The following is a 16170-nucleotide window of genomic DNA, read 5'->3' as shown; positions in this document are numbered from 1 at the left end:
CTGTCTGTCTGTTCCTTAAATTTATTTCCAGGTGGTGACATGACTGATATTTCCTTGAGTGCCAAAAATCAATAAAAACAAAGAAACCAAAACAAAAACCACCTTTCACAGACTTTGCAAATTGGCTCTGCATTAGCTACTGATCTTCAGAGTTTAGCTCTCTATCAGGAAGATCAGCCTTCTGCCAATGCAGAGTGTATGGTCCTCTTTCTTTTCTGAGCCCTTGTCTTGTCCTGGGCTTTGTGCTTGCTCCTGGATTTAGGAATTCTGCAGTTCATAGGATTTTTAATTTCCCCTCTCCTGCCTATGAAAGAGAGTTTTTCCCCCTCTAAGGTCCTCTATTATGTAGCTTAATGCAGGTAACCCTTTGTCCGAGGCTGCTTTGATTTAATCGTTTCCTACATTGCTTAGGCATCCGCAAAAAGTCTTCTGCCTGCAGGAAAAGTTCTGGAAGGTTGAACCCTAGAGGAGTTTTCCTGTTTCAGTCTTTCAGGCTACCACCAGATAGACTGGCACTGACATAAAGTCACCCCACTATGTGCATAGGGGTTACTCTGCTTGTTTCCAAATAGGACCAGGGACTGACAATGGGAGCACAGGCTGGATCCATACTACTAGGGAGGCAGTAGAGGACCAATCAGCAAGAGTGCCCTGAGAATTTCCTACTTTTTATTGTTTCATTTTTTGGTATCTTGTTTAGATCTTCATTCCTACTTTTTTAAAGCTGTGTTTTCTTAATTCAGAACTTACCCAGTTACTGTAACCCTTTAACTGTTTTCTGGAGTATTGAAAGGATGTCTTCACCAGTTTTTGCTAGCTCAAAGATTCTCTGGGGAGCGGCACCCTGGAGCATCTTATCTTGGTAGACCGGAATGGAGCTTTGCATGTTTTCACAGTGAAATAATTTTGTGGGATAAGATGAGTGGAGATGGTAAGATCAGCCCCAAGACTGAAGAGCCTGCTTATGCTCCTTGGCTTCAGGCTGTCTGGGTCCCCGCTGTCACTTTGTGTGTCTGTTTTGCAGTGTTTGTGGGCTACCTGTGCATCGTGCTGCTCATGCTGCTACTGCTGATCTTCTGGATCGCACCTGCCCATGGGCCCACCAACATCATGGTGTACATCAGCATCTGCTCCTTGCTGGGGAGTTTCACCGTGCCTTCCACCAAGGGCATTGGGTTGGCTGCCCAGGACATTCTGCACAACAACCCGTCCAGTCAGCGAGCCCTGTGCCTGTGTCTGGGGCTTCTGGCAGTGCTGGGCTGCAGCATCATTGTGCAGTTCAGGTACATCAACAAGGCACTCGAGTGTTTCGATTCCTCAGTGTTTGGGGCTATCTACTATGTGGTTTTCACCACGCTGGTCTTGCTGGCCTCGGCCATCCTTTTCCGTGAGTGGAGCAACGTGGGCCTAGTGGACTTCCTGGGGATGGCCTGTGGGTTCACCACCGTCTCCGTGGGCATCGTCCTTATCCAAGTGTTCAAAGAGTTCAATTTCAACCTTGGGGAAATGAACAAGTCTAACATGAAAACAGATTAAGATGAGAGAGGGTATTGGGTGGCTCGAGGACCACTGGACATGGTAATACTTTGAGGTGAAGTAGAAGATACCCTAAGAATGAGTGGTCCATAGTGGGAATTAAACCTCCTGGAGCCTGAATTTGCTGAAGGGTTGCCTGGGGGTCATCTCATCTCTCTCCTTCTCTCTGATGAGAGAAATCTCATTTTCATTACCATTAACCTCTTAAACTTTCATGAATCCCGTTTCCTTTTAAGACATTTTAACATATTTAAATAGAAAATAAAGATGGGCTCTTTCTGGTTAGGCTTAGTAAGCGAGCAGATAGTCTTATGTGGAAGATTACTGGGAAATGGGAGAAGTTGTCTTGAAACCTGACTCTGTGTAGTAAATGCCTCTGTAGTTGTGTTGTTCTACACTTAAGCATGTATAACGTTCAGGTACCTTATCCAAATAAGAGGTGTATACGTATAATTGTTTTTAATCCTTTAACAAGTGGAAAACTTCCCACCCCAACTCCCCAAGTCATTTTAATAGCAAATCAAGAGATTTGCTATTAATATGCGAATGAATGGACATAATGCAGTATTCCATTTGCAGGGTGACTTCAGTAGCTCAGATCTATTTCAGTGCCTTTATCACTTGAACTTTCACTTAATTTGACTACTACTATGTGTATGCTCTCTTAGAATAATGCAACTTCACTGATTATACTTTAATATTTCAATATTCAAATTATAAATGTGTAAAGCAATTAGAAATCATAGTATATTTCTTGGAAGAGAGTCAAGACTAAAGCCACATTAGAGCAAACTGACCCTGTTAGCATGTAGTTATTGTCCAATTAGACTTTTAATTTAAGTGGCATGAAGTATCTTATTTGCATTCAATCTGTGTAACTGGGATCCAGTATCAAATATTTCTAAATTCTCTTTTAGCAGGCATTGTGGCTTTGATTAGCTGGCCATTCAGATGAGATGAATTATTTAACTTGATAATAAGACTATTATATGAGAGACTGTTAAATAGCACATATACTGAGTTCCCTGAAAAACAGGAACAATTTAAAGGACACAATTATGCTTAGGCTACTTTCTAGAATTTGAACATACATGGCTGTAATGTTGGGTTTCAAAAGAATTTCTAGCAAAAAATGGAAGCCATTTAATTAATTAATTTAGCCATCTCTTTAAATCTCTCATTAAACTTCCAAAATGCAAAACAGCCATGAATTATGCAGTATTTGGATCAAAGTGATCATTCTGTCTAATCTTCCATTTGTGTTAAATGGGAGAAAAGCACAAAGTAATGCAAATATTTCATCAAGATATCATGCACTTCATGTGCAGTGTTTTATCTAAGTAGGGAACTATACCAAGTGGAAAGATGGGATTGGGTAAAGTAGATTATAATAAAGTAGAACATGAAATTTAATAAGATCCAACTGTAGGTAGTTACTTGCCAAGAAAAGAAATGTGTGTTTTCCCGGCAAAAAGAAATATCTGTATTAATGACCTTTATGGATTAGAAATGTACATAATGATCATGGATGGCCAGCAATTTGTGTCTAAGGGCTTCCATACAATTATTTTAATAAAAAAAAAACTTATGTTAACTTATAGTTAATAAATGCTCAAAATGTCCATTACTGTTTTTATTAGCTCTTGAAGGCTTGTTTTTTTTTTTTTTGTCATCATATTTTTAAGTATGCAGGCCTTATTTTATTTAACTGGACATTCTGAAAATATACTGTAGCAGTAATAACCTACTTTTAGGCGTGAGAATATCTTCCTAGGTAAGAATTTTAAGATACTTAAATTATACATGTGGCTATACAAGTATAATTGAGAAGGTTCATGTGTCTCATGGAAATTACCATTTTTATTTTGTTAGAATTTACATATGAAGCTTAAATACAACTATTGGCGAATTTTATTGTATTTTAATCCACAATTATACCCTGGGTATTCAGAAGTGATATTCTGTGGCTGATCTTCCCTATTATTATTTTTTTTTAGAGTACAACAAAATATGAAAGTATTAATAGCTTTTCTCTTAAGCGTGACTGGTCCTTGCAATAGTTAGAATTCCCAAGTTGACATCTGTTCAGCAAATTACATTGGTAGGATATGCTTTTCTTCTAAGGTAACAAAGTTCGTACCATCCATTTATTTCAAGTGTGACACTAGCTTCAAGATAATTAATATGACTAGATACTCACAATCTAACAGGCTAAGTTTCAAACTTAATTTAGAACATATAACTTCTAATTTGAATGGTATTTATTTTACAAATTCATGTTTCTATAATTCATTTAGAAATGCATAGGAAAGACAAAAGTGAAGGATTTACAATATTTACTAAACCCCCAAAGTGAAAGAAAGCTTTGGAGGAAGGCCTAGAATGGGTTTGGATCTTTTGTTGGTCTCTCTAAAAGCAAATACATCTAACACATTTGCATTATTATTTGGATTTTAAGATTCTTTGGATTTTATCTCTGATAAAAGTTAAGAAAGAAAAAAATGCCTACTGTACACTTGTTTTCAAGCCTCCTCTGAAATCATATATTTTTTATTACAATTTGGAGATTTTACAGTTGTTAGATATTTAAGTAGGCCTTCTCCATGTGAAACCTTTGCATTAGTATACTATTCTTTGATTATTATCTCTGATAAAAGCTAAAGAAAGAAAGAAAATACCTACTTTTTTTTTAGCCTCCATATGTTTTTTTATTACAGTTTGCAGATTTATTGTTGATATTTTAGTATGCCTTCTTCCCTCTCCTACTTGGGCAATACCTTGCTTTCCTATCTGAGTCTTTGCATTTAAGAAGATTGCTTCTGGTTTTGCCCATTGATCAAGTTGGGCCTGTTAAGGATTCTAAGCCAAACCCAGCATGAAGAAACCATCCTGGAGACTTGCTGCTCTTAGGACCATTGGGTCTACTATAAGGTTCTTTGGGAAAAGGGAGGGCTACCAAAGCCAGAGCTTTGGGGATGAATCTGCAGTTTTCATCATTCATCACTCACACTGTAATTATGCAACATTAGGATGTTAGTGAAATATATTGTGCTGCTCTTTGATCAACAATAAGCAATATTCTTGTACTTTCTACTTTTCAAGCCAGTATGCTATATTGTGTTAATTCCGGAAATCCATCCCGGCAGTAATATGTTGGTCTTATTCTTTGGTTCCATTTCTGTTTTCTTATAGAAGAGCACATGTTAAAATGTATGGTCACTTTCATCTAACTTATTTCTGGACAGGTAAGCTCTTTGTAGCCAGTTTGTAGAGATCTATGGATGAGTTCCCTGAAACAGAAGTTGCTAAGCACAGACCACCCTGTATGATATGTAATTCTTGTTAGGAGAAACTCTCTTTTCCAGGCTGCTCAACTAATTTTAGAAGAGTTTGAGATTGCATTTTCTCTAATGCCTACATGATCCTTATGTAGGCTTCCTGTGATTGAGCAGGGAGCTAGAAAGAGAAGAGTGTTAGGTTTTTAAATCTTTTCAAGCTGCACAGATTAGCTTCATGATCTAAAGGAGTGAGCCTTCTAAGTGTATCTGTCATGAAGAAAGCAGTTCACCTTTCTAGCAGGATTAAGTGGAATCTTTGTGTTCCACCATCTCAGGGAACAAAATGTAATGACGTTAACTCCTTAGCATCTATCCTCTTCCCAAAGATATGTCTGTGTTTGTTCTTCTTATATTTTACTCATATTCATAACTAGAAGTCTGATAACTTGAGTTGGAAAGAGGAAAGATCAATTTACTTACCAGTCACACCATAAAAGTTTATTATATAAAATACCTCAATTTTGTGTATCCTCACTTCCACATAACAGCTATAAGGGTCTGTCCTTTAGCTTATGGATAATTTTTCCCATCTGGCCAGATTCTTATATCTCCATTATATACTTGTAAAGACTAAAAGTTATAGGAACAGAAGAAGAATTTGATCCATTAGCACTACTCATTCCTTTTCATATACATCTCTTATGGTTATTAAATGTGACAAAAGTTATATTTTAAGAAAAATGAACTTTATGTTTCATCCAAAAAATGTTGCCTAATAAAAAGTAGGTATTCAATAGAACAATGATCATGTAAATAAAAATCTATTTTAATTGTACCCAAGGTGACAAAAAGAATAGTCTAGGGCTCAGAACATGAACCAGGGAAAGGATTTATTTGCTCTTTTCTCTATTTTTCCCTGAATTGTACAAGTTTAGGTAAGACACTTAACCTTTCTGTGCCTCATTTTTCTACCTCTAAAGGGGTGTGATGATTCTCCATATGGATTGGTTTATAACTATAGCACATTTGCCGGTGTTCTGGTGGCCTCCAGTGAGAGTGCCGTGTATGGAATTGCTCTGCAACCGACATGGGAAATTGCTTGCGGCTATCTCACAAGTCCACCAAGGACTGTGATAGAGAACACTCATTTTTGAGTCTGAGAAAGCAAAGAAAACACTGGGTGTAAAGTTTTCATGATTTGACCAAGCTTTAATTTCCCCTTTTTTGTTTTAAAAGGAAGGGTTTTGTATATTCTATTGTAAAATATGCAAATTAAGCAGGGGCTTTTAGCTGCACTGAAAGATTCCATTCTGATGGTTTGATGAACCTCTCTTACCTTCTGATGTCCACAGAGGACTTTCAGTCTTTAGGCCTCTGCTTTAGAAAGATTTCATAACCTATGAAACGGATCAATTTTGTTGAATTGAATTTGTAATGAATAATGCTGAGTTTCCTGCTTTAATGTAGCTCAACCCTGATGATGAACTCTCTGACACCAGGCTCACGTCAGAAGTTCCCAAACCACTAGTGCCAAAGAGTCACACTGAAAAGTTGAAAGAATATTTCTTTTATTTGTCAGAATGAAGTAATTTGGTACTTCCCCTGCATATTGGTATTTTGCACTTTGGAAAAATTAAAAGTTTTTCAGTAGCATTCCTGAGTGTTTTTGCCTTTTAAAATGATAACTGCTATTTTCTTGTAACATAGAATATAATCATGAAAGAGAGGAAGAAGATAAAAATTGTAAAATGTTGATTGGTTGCATACGTTTTTTCATGTAGATATATACCTACACATATATACATACAAACATGCACACACACACACATTTGTTAATGGCTAAGATTTGCTGATGTTTTGCTTTATAGAAGTAGTCATGGCATGTTGCAATTGCCTTATGTAAATAAAAAGCTATTTATTAAGTTTTCCAATAATATTTATTAATCTGTATGTGTTTTAAAATAAAATAACTTATTTCTAGCTGACCACTTGTTGCTTTTTTTTCCCTTTACTTGAAATGTTTCTATAGTTTCAGGTTCGATATCATCCTAATTTGCCAATCAAAATTTTCATTTTCTTTGTAGAAATAAGTGGCCTAGGTTTTCATGATGATGTAGAAAATGTTTACCTTTGATTTAGAGGGCAAATCCATGATATCCAAAGGAATTCACCATCCTGTGACTACCTCCTGATACAATGAAATAATTTTATTAACAAAAACCAGCTCTATTTTAATGTTAATATATTTTATGTTTTCGAGTAGCATATTTTTCTTATATTTAAAGTACATAGAAAATTAGAGAATCATAACATATTAATACTCCAAATGTCATCAGAAATCCTGTCATTAATCTTCATTAGTGCCCTGTAAGTCCTTTTATCAAATAAGAAAAATATTTGAGTGCAAATACCTGAAAGGATTTAATTACTCACATTTTGATCAAAGTATACTTGTAAAGAAATCAGGAACAAACATTTTAAGTGGCCACCAAGTATTTCTATGGATATTCTGTTCCACAGAGGTTTTTGGGGCCGTGAAAAGGTATACATGCCAATAGTGGTTTAACAAAACTTGCTCTAGGTGATCAACATTCTAGAACTTAGTTCTAGTTGCTAGCCAAGCACAGTGGTTTTGAATGCTAGTTACACACCTAGTTCTGAGACATATATAAATCCAAGCACGAGTCCCTGCCCTCAAAGGAGCTGATGCTGTTGCTCCTCTCTCAATTATACATCCCCATCTGATGATCCTTAGGCATTGCATTGTCAGTGTGTTTGTTGTAATGTTAATTTAAGTATATAGTTAATTATACCCTTAATGTGGTAATAGTTCTATACTATACTTTGATCCTCATGGAATTCTCAAAGAGTTCTCTCGAGTCAAAGAGGTGAGACAGTCAAGAAACCAATAGAACTCAAATGTTTAGACACTTTTATCTGTATTAGCTATCCAGAAAAAGTAGGGAATCATTCCAGCTGAAGAAATTTGAAAGTTGGGATTGGAACTGGACCTTGGTGAATAGGATAGGAAAGATGCCAACCAAGTAGCAAACATAATAGGTCAGTATAAAATAATTGAGAAGATGGACTAGAGGAAGGAAGAAAGGTCTAATTAGATTGCTTGTCTATAAAACTTTTACTTTTGGTGAAAATGCCAGGAAGCTATCAGCATCTTCTCCTTAATTTGGCACACTTATTTACTGTACTAGTGTTCTATTGATGCTGTAGCAAATTTCCACAAATTTAGTGGCTTAAGATAACACAAAGTCAGTATCTTTCCATTCTGGACAGGTATCCTCCTGTTGATGCCTTAATTGGGATACTTTCATGGCCTCAGAACTGTAAATTTGTAAATCAATAAATTCTCATTGTAAAAGCCAATCAATTTCTGGTCTGTTGCTTTCTGACAGCTTCAGCAAACGAAAACACCAGATAATCCAGGATAATCTGCCCATCTCAGAGTGCATAAAGTAATCACTTCGGTGAAGTCCCCCATGCCACATAAACACATTCACAGGTTCTGACAATTAGGATATGACTTCTTTGGGTGGGTGAGGGGGCATTATTCTTCATACTACATTTACTAACCAAGCCAAGTGAGGGTATTCTTTAAAAGCCAACTCATCTCCTTTAATGAATATCCTAGCATTCTATATAAATTCACTTCCAGTTACTCCTTTCTTTTTCAGAGAGCCTCCTACTCCCCATCCAAAAAGTGTTTTGGAAAAATGCCCTAGTACAAAAAAGATGAAAGGTTTCCAGAGTAGACTTTGCTACCAACAATTTAATAGTGAACATTTATTGAATATCCACATTTTAATGAGATTTACAACAGAATATTAACCAATCTCAGTTATATGGAAAGGTGACATGTTCTTCCTCAGAGCCAAGCGGTACTTGCCAAAGGAACAGAATATTTCTGCCCATGTTCTGAGAATCAAAGTTTTATCAGCCTAAAAGTTTATTTTGTGCTTTTAAAACAATCCCTGGTACATGAAGATCATCTTCAACCTTGAATAAACTAAATAATATTAACTGAAAAAAACTGATATTTTTAAATGCCAGAGAGTGCCACTATTCACTTTGGAAGGACAAAAGGCAAATTTAACTGGTAATACAGGGTTGAGATAATAAAAAAATGTTTGTCTATTATGCTGTTTTCATGCTTCTGTGGCAACAAAACCAAAACGTGAGAGTAACTGGGGAACAATTTATAGATAAGAAAATAAGAAAACTATCTAATTTCCTAATACTTGGTTTAAAAAAAAAAAACAGCTTCAATACGGAGTCTTATCTGTGGTTCTGTAACCATGACAAAGAAGTAGAATTTACAGCCTTACTGCAGTGTAATTGACATACAATAAACTGCATATTTATAAAATGTATAGTTTGGTAAGTTTTGACATATGTATATAACTTTGAAAGCAACATCGTGATCAAAATAGTGAACATATCTATCACCCAAAGGTTTCATTTTTTACTCCATTGTAATTCCTCGTGCTACACCTCATCCCGTCATTCATCTGCTTTCTGTCACTATAGACCAGTGTACCTTTCCTAGAATATTATATAAGTGGAATCATATGGTTATGTACTTTTTTTTTACTATGGCTTTTTTCACTCAGCACAATTATTCTGAATTTAGCCACATTATGGTGTGTATCAGTAGTTCACTACCTTTTATCCTGAGTAGAATTCCATCATGTGCATATATCGGTTTGTTTATCCAGTCACCTGTTGATGAACATTTGGGTTATTTCCAGTTTTGGGCTATTACAAATAAAACTGCTATTGAATGTGTATTTACACGGATCTATCTATCTATCTATATATCATCTATACCATCTATCATTTATTGATTTATAATACCATGGAATTCACCCATTTAAAATGTACAGTTCAGTGGTTTTTAGTATATTCACAGATATGTGCAACCATCACCACAGCCAATTTTAGAAGATTTTCATCACCTCAAAAAGAAACCCCCATCCTTTGGCTATCACCCTGTATTCTCTATCCTTCCCATCACTGTCCCCAGCCTCCAATCCTAGTCAACCACCAATCTACTTTATGTCTCTACAGATTTCCCCACTCTGAGCTTTCATATAAATAGAATCATAATATGTGAACTTTCATGAATGACTACTTTCACTTACCTTTACAAGTCTTTTTAGAGACATAAGCTTTCACTTCATTTGAGTAGAAAGGCAATGTACAATGTGATAAGTGTCAGGTCCAGAGAATGAATGTGAGAGGAGTCTGTGGACTACAGTGATAGGAGAAAGCTGATTCGATGAGGCAAGGCTTTAGCTGGGATGATTAGAACTTTGGCAGAAAAAAGCTGCCACCAAATTCATTCATTAGGCTGAATTAGCATATCACCAACTTCTAAGCATTCCTGTCCATATAGAACTGAAAACTGCTTTCATGAGTCATCCGTGCTCTTAGAGGTATCCGTTGGCATCTTTTATCAGTTAGCTACTGCAACCATTTATTCTTCCTTCTATGGGTCAATGGGCAGTTGTGCTGATCTGGATCGACTTGGCTGGTTTCCACTGGGTAGTTTTACTACTTGGCTGGACTCACATGTCTGGGGCTTGAGGGAAGCAATAGGGCCCGCTTGCTGCGATCTGCACACTCTCATCCTCCAGTAGGCTAGCTCAGGGTTCTCGTTGTCTAGTCTGGGAAGCAGCACTCTGTCACTGCTGCCACATTTGATGGACCAAAGCCCATCCCCAAACCAGCCCAGATTCAGAGGTTGAGGGAGAGCTGCAAAATCACTCAGCAAAATGTGCAGGCATACCGAAGGGAGGAGAATTAGAGCCATCTGGCTTCAATCTACCACACTACCATGGCTGTCTGGTTGCTAAACGCACAAGAGATGAAGGGCTTTTAAATTACAAGGGACATAGTTACGTACACCAAAATCAGCGTCGTCTGGCGTGTGGGCTAGAACAGTCCAGTGGGATTAGTCTCAAAGGGACAAGTTACATTTGACATTCTCCCTTTAAATAAGCATAAAATTCAATTTAGAAAGATGCCCATCCAAAATAATTTAAATTTCGTATACGTAATGGTATTTTTGTATCTAGACAAAACCCAGAACATCCCCGACGGCCGCTTACACCTATAACCAAGCAATGACTAATTTGTTGGCAGGCCCCTGTCCTCATCTCAAGAACGCATCCTCTGCGCTCTGTCCGGCTGAGGAGTCCGGGCCAAAGGCCTCACAGCGGGGTTTCTTGCTCACGAAAAATAAATCTTCCAGCACCTTGTGTCACGACACCGGCTTTAACAAGAGCAGTAGCCCAAAGAACGCCTCTACTCCGGGATTCCGTCAGCCTCGCCCCCAGGCTTCCTTGGCTTCTTGACGCTTCCGCGGGCAGCCGTGCGCTGAGGGGATTGCCAGGGACTGCTTCTGCAAACGCTACTTCACACACTGACCACCAAAGTGAACGTGCGCTTGACATAAGCGCCGCATGGACCTTTGATTTTGGCCAAACGGTCGGCGGACGCCACCGTTGCAAATACTCGCTACAACTTTTTCCGCTTGGCTTCCCTCGGGGTTCCTGGCCCCGCGGATCAGGTGTGCGCCGGGCGGGGCTTTGCAGCGCCGCTGCGCATGTGCGCACGCGCCACCGTGTTGCGTCATTCGACTGCGTCCGGGTCTTCCTTGGCGGCGTCTCCTGGGTCCCAGCGGTAGCTGGGTAGCGATCGTCCCGGAAGGTTTCCTTTCGGGGCTACCCCATGGAGGAGTCGGCATGCACGGCTGCAGCCCCGGATGCTCTCATCTGCAGGACGACGACTAGGGCAGTGGCCGCGCGAGCGCAGGTGGGGGCGGCCGTAGCGGTCTGTACGGGGGTGTGAGCGGCGGTGACCCGGCCGGATAGAGGCAGGGGTAGCAGCGCGGCCGGCCTGCTAACCGGGTGAGCACACCGCTCTTTTCCTTTCAGGCCAGCGCGAGAGGTCTACCTGTGGGCAAGTCGGCCCGTATTGAGCCTGGAAAAGCCTTTCAGGGGCGACTTTGCCTTCCCTGGGGTCACTGGGCCACGCTTGTTGTGAGATGGAGGTGGTTTTCCTCATCAGCTGCGGCGAGCGCTGCATGTAAACTGCAGCGAGGAACCCAACTGTGAATTGGATTCCATTTAACCCCCACAGAAACCTGTTGTGGCTCTATCATTGCGCGCGTTCATTAAGTTCATTAAAAACAGTTTCATTTTATCGTGGTGAGTGTTAGGGGGTTTCAGCTACTGCCGTGGTATTAACTGATGGAAGTCTGCGCTAACCTAACGTTTCGAACAAACCTGCTCTGTGTTCCTAACTTTTATAAAACCACTCAGTCTTGTCTCTCACTTTATGCACCTGCAACTGTGTCCTTCGTTGTTTACCAGAGTTTAAATACAGGGCTATATCTTTTCTGTTCCTAGAAATTCTGTGTGCCCATTTAGTTCATTAGACGTATTTTATTTATTTTTTTTGTAATAGAAAATCAGAGTAGAGATGCTTGTTTCTTTCCCGTAAGCTGTCTGTTGAAGCAGTGTTGTGCACGTTATGCTCAGTTGAGTAGTTTCTTGTCATTTGGTAAGTAAAATGAGCATGGGGACTATAACCAAATTTTAAAAGTACTACGTAACTTTATTCACTCCTTTTGTCAAAACTTTGTACTTTCTTCTTTCGAGCTGGAGTCACTCAGGGTTTTAAAACTTTAAATGAGAATAAAGGGTAGTGTTTATAAGGAAATGAAGGAAGTGAATGAGTCATCTCTAATGTCTTCTGGCCTTTTCTCGTAAGACAAATGATACTAGTCTAACGTGTAAGTTAATTTATAAGTAATTGATCTTGCTGCTAAATTAGGATTGGAGATTGAGGTTCTGTAGAATTTACAAGTACTACTTTTAAAAATTATTAGCCAAATGACAGGTTGAAAGAAATTAAAGCTAACTTTAGACAGCAGTGGAAACCAAGGAGAAGTAAAGATTAAGAACTCTAAAATTTTAATGTGTTTGGGAGCCTGATGTAGAAGTAGTGTCCATTGGATACTTGTATTCCAGTTCAGGCTTTATAACTTAATTTTCTTGTTGTCCTTTGTAAGTTAGGTAACCTCTTGAGGTTTAACTTCTGTAGCTGTAGAGGTAATGGCACCTTATCATTATTTTGTGGCTTAGAAATAATGTATGTAAGTCACTTAAAACAGGCTTAGATAGGTGTTCAATAAGTGGTAGCTATTACTGTTGGGAAGAAATAATTATAAAACAGAATTACACAGGTCTTCAGGATATTTCTATTGTACGAAAAATGGTTCATTCCTATTTAAAACTACTAACTTTAAATATTACTTTTTTTTCCATAGACGGTATAATCATCATCTAAATTCTGATTTATCTGACTGGTATATGTTGTGTTAAGGAACAGAAAGAAAGAACTAAGAGCGCCCCTCAGACTGGAGATTTGCTCAATCTTAAACACCCGTGCATGACTATTTATTGTATCTAAATAAATTTGAACTATAATAACTGTATAAAGTCCTATAATGGGATCTACATAACAATAAATGATCTAGCAAAGTAAATGGATTGTAGATCCATCTGTTTCACATCCTTCTGGTCCCCATGATTTGACGCTTTACCGGCTTACTCTCTGTGCTGGTCTCCTACCTATGCTTTTCACTCAGGGTGAGTCACAATGGCCTTTCTTTTCCTAGAAAACTACAGACATGCTCACTTGACAGAGCCTGCTCTTTTCCTATTGCTTTCAAGCCTTTGCTCAGTGTTACCTTCTCAGTGAGACCTCCTAATCAACTTGATCGTAATAGAAGTCTTCACACTGTCTCCATGCCTCTTTTTTTTTTCACCTTCTAATGTACTATATAATATTCTTATATAGTATATATCAGAAGAAGGTAAACTCCATGAGGGTAGGAGTTTGGGTCTGTTTTATTCACTGCTGAATCCTCAGTTCCTAAAATGTAATGTGTGCTCCTGGTATGTGTTGATTGAGTAAGATAAGCAAACTGTCCACAGGGAGCCACAATAAACGGGAAGTAAGTCATGTACACGAGTAACCATAATACAGGCTGGAAAATAAGTGTCTAAAAACAGATGCAAGTGAAAGGCTGAGGGAATTGAGAAAAGATTGGAATCGTTCTGGACTGTGGAATTCAAGCAGGATTGCATTGAGAAGGAGTTGTTTAAAGTGGTCCTTTTCAGATAAAAGAGAGAAACAAAGATAAAGATGTGAAGGAGGGAAAGTAGGTATAGGTAAGCAGAAGAATGACTTTGGCAGAGATGTGTTTAGTGGATCAGTGTCACAGCATTGTGTTCAAGCTGTAGTGGTCAGGAGAGATGCAGAGCTATAGGATCCAGTTAAGTAGAGCAGGTGTGAGGCCATATTTCAGAGGTAGAATCTGTCTGTCATCCTTGGCTCCTGTATCCAATTGGGATTATGAGATGTTTAAGTCATTGTAGAACACAAAAGGAAGAGAAGACATTGACAGATACTGAGAGCTTGGTTTGAGCTGCTCCTTGCTTGTAGTTCATCGTCTGGGAAGAAATGGAGACTCCAGGGGAAAGGCAGAAGTCTGAGAATGAGGAGATACTATTCCGGGCCCTGCTATTGACCACCTGTGTGACAAGTTACTGCTGTGTGCCTGTTTGCTCATCATGGGACCCTCATCCTATACCTCTTCAAGACTTTGTGAAAATGAAATGCCAAAAGTGCTGTGACAAGTTTAAAGCTGGATATCTCAGTTGGTATCGTTTTTAAAGATTGCTCACTTTGGTGATTGTATTGCTTATTAGTCATTTTGCAAAGCAAGTTTTAACTTGGGTTTTCCTAATAGATTTTAAAATGCTAGCTCATTTTCTGTTCCTTAAGTTGCATGTTCCCCACATTGGTGAAGAAGGTGGACCAGTTTTAGTCTCTTTGAAATATATTTCATTCTCAACATGCTTGCATTTAATGGAAGTTAATATTATAAGTATTTGTAAATGATGGTAAATTAAGTTGTGAAAATTAAGTTTATGAAAATTTAATAGAACAACCTGGGAATTCTAAGAGCCTTTAAAAGTGTGTTTGTAGGGCGGGCCGCGGTGGCTCAGCGGGCAAGAGTGCTTGCCTGCCATGCCGGAGGACCTCGGTTCGATTCCCGGCCCCAGCCCATGTAAAAAACAAACAAACAAACAAAATATAATAAAACAAGAAAATGTTTAAAGATGTTTCCCTTTCTTCCATCCTTCCTTCCTTCTCTCTGTCTTTCCTTCCCTTCCTCCCTCTCTCTTAAAAAAAAAAAAAAAAAAAAAGTGTGTTTGTAATTTGAATATGTGATTTTCAGAAGTTTTTATTTGCTCGGCTGTGAATCCTTGAGGGAAGGGACTTTTGGTCATTTTGTAACTCCAGTGTTGGCACGTGGTAGCAGCTCAGAAGGTCTATGGAACAGATGGCCACATATAAAAAACTAACTTTTAGCTGTGGGGCTTTCTACCTGAGGAAGGATGGGCAGGAGCTCAGCACCTCTGGTTTGGGAACCTAGTTGAAGTGAAACGAAGATTTTCTTGTTTATCTGTCTTTAGTCTGGACCTCCATGATGACTAATCTTTAAGAATAAAAATATCACTGTTGCAGGCTCTCCCAGTTGTGATTGACCTTCAGTTATAGGGAATGGGAGCAGAGCATTATCAGGTCTGAGAATAGCAGAGTAACTCATACTTTACAGGATATTCACACCAGTGTCCTGTTTTCAAACTGTAAGTCAAAATTATGTATTTTGTTTACTTAGCTTAGGGGCGGAAGGCTGAAGCCTGTGAAGGCTTGTGGCTTTTAATATTACTTGCCATTTCTTACCTTCCCCCTCCTATAGTTTAGTTCCACCACTGAATAAACAAACAACATCCACAAAACACCTTAATCCTAGAAAGGCTTACAGATCAAATTTGCCACCATAAATGAGTGCCTTTTCTGAGGGAACCTTTTGCTGGGTATTCACCACAAAGAACCAGAGTCATTGTCTTTAATGGATTTAGAGTTTATGTTAGAAGATAGAACGCTAATTGAAGATTAAATTTTATGAGGTCAATTGTAAATAATCTAAGTGCATAGGAAAGAAAATGCCTCTGGGCTGGAGTTGTTAAAAAGGTCTTTGTAGTATAGCTTGAAATATGACCTGGCCTTGAGGAAAGAGCAGACTCTAAGGAGGAGGTAGGAGGCTGGGAGATGCATGGGGTGTATGGGGCAGTGGTGATACTTGTCTGATGAGAGCCATGATGCTGGGTTGGCAGTGAAGTAGGAAATAAAATAGACAGCAGAGTGGGTGCTGTCGAGGGCCACACAAATGCTTGATGCAGTGGATATCTTAGAAAAT

At 38.7% G+C, this 16170-nt stretch overlaps 2 protein-coding genes and 1 long non-coding RNA gene across 7 annotated transcripts in view; 2 read left to right on the top strand and 1 right to left on the bottom strand.

The window, feature by feature from the left end:
- The window catches only part of NIPA1 (NIPA magnesium transporter 1), a 62143-nt gene extending 55339 nt beyond the window's left edge, over positions 1-6804 (top strand). For both annotated transcript variants that reach the window (XM_077123969.1, XM_077123970.1), the window contains exon 5: positions 1025-6804. In XM_077123969.1, coding sequence (XP_076980084.1) covers positions 1025-1536 — 512 coding nt within the window. In that variant the 3' untranslated portion in view covers positions 1537-6804. The remainder of the gene's footprint in view (positions 1-1024) is intronic.
- Positions 1-11417, bottom strand: part of LOC143652382 (uncharacterized) — a 47043-nt gene extending 35626 nt beyond the window's left edge. Inside the window, exons 1-2 of the long non-coding RNA XR_013160597.1 lie at positions 9971-11417; positions 9492-9548 (exon numbers count right to left, since the gene is read on the bottom strand). This is a non-coding gene — a long non-coding RNA (uncharacterized LOC143652382). The remainder of the gene's footprint in view (positions 1-9491; positions 9549-9970) is intronic.
- A 50-nt stretch (positions 11418-11467) lies between these two features.
- The window catches only part of NIPA2 (NIPA magnesium transporter 2), a 42753-nt gene continuing 38050 nt past the window's right edge, over positions 11468-16170 (top strand). For 3 of the 4 annotated variants that reach the window (XM_077123968.1, XM_077123967.1, XM_077123965.1), the window contains exon 1: positions 11468-11645. The gene's annotated coding sequence lies outside the window, so the exon portion shown is untranslated. Of the gene's footprint in view, positions 11741-16170 lie in introns of all 4 variants that reach the window. The other variant, XM_077123966.1, reaches the window with a different exon arrangement.

Source organism: Tamandua tetradactyla, chromosome 12, assembly GCF_023851605.1.
Source record: "Tamandua tetradactyla isolate mTamTet1 chromosome 12, mTamTet1.pri, whole genome shotgun sequence".
Taxonomy (NCBI): domain Eukaryota; kingdom Metazoa; phylum Chordata; class Mammalia; order Pilosa; family Myrmecophagidae; genus Tamandua; species Tamandua tetradactyla.
Note: the sequence above shows the minus strand (reverse complement) of the source record. Positions and strands in the feature narration are given on the sequence as shown.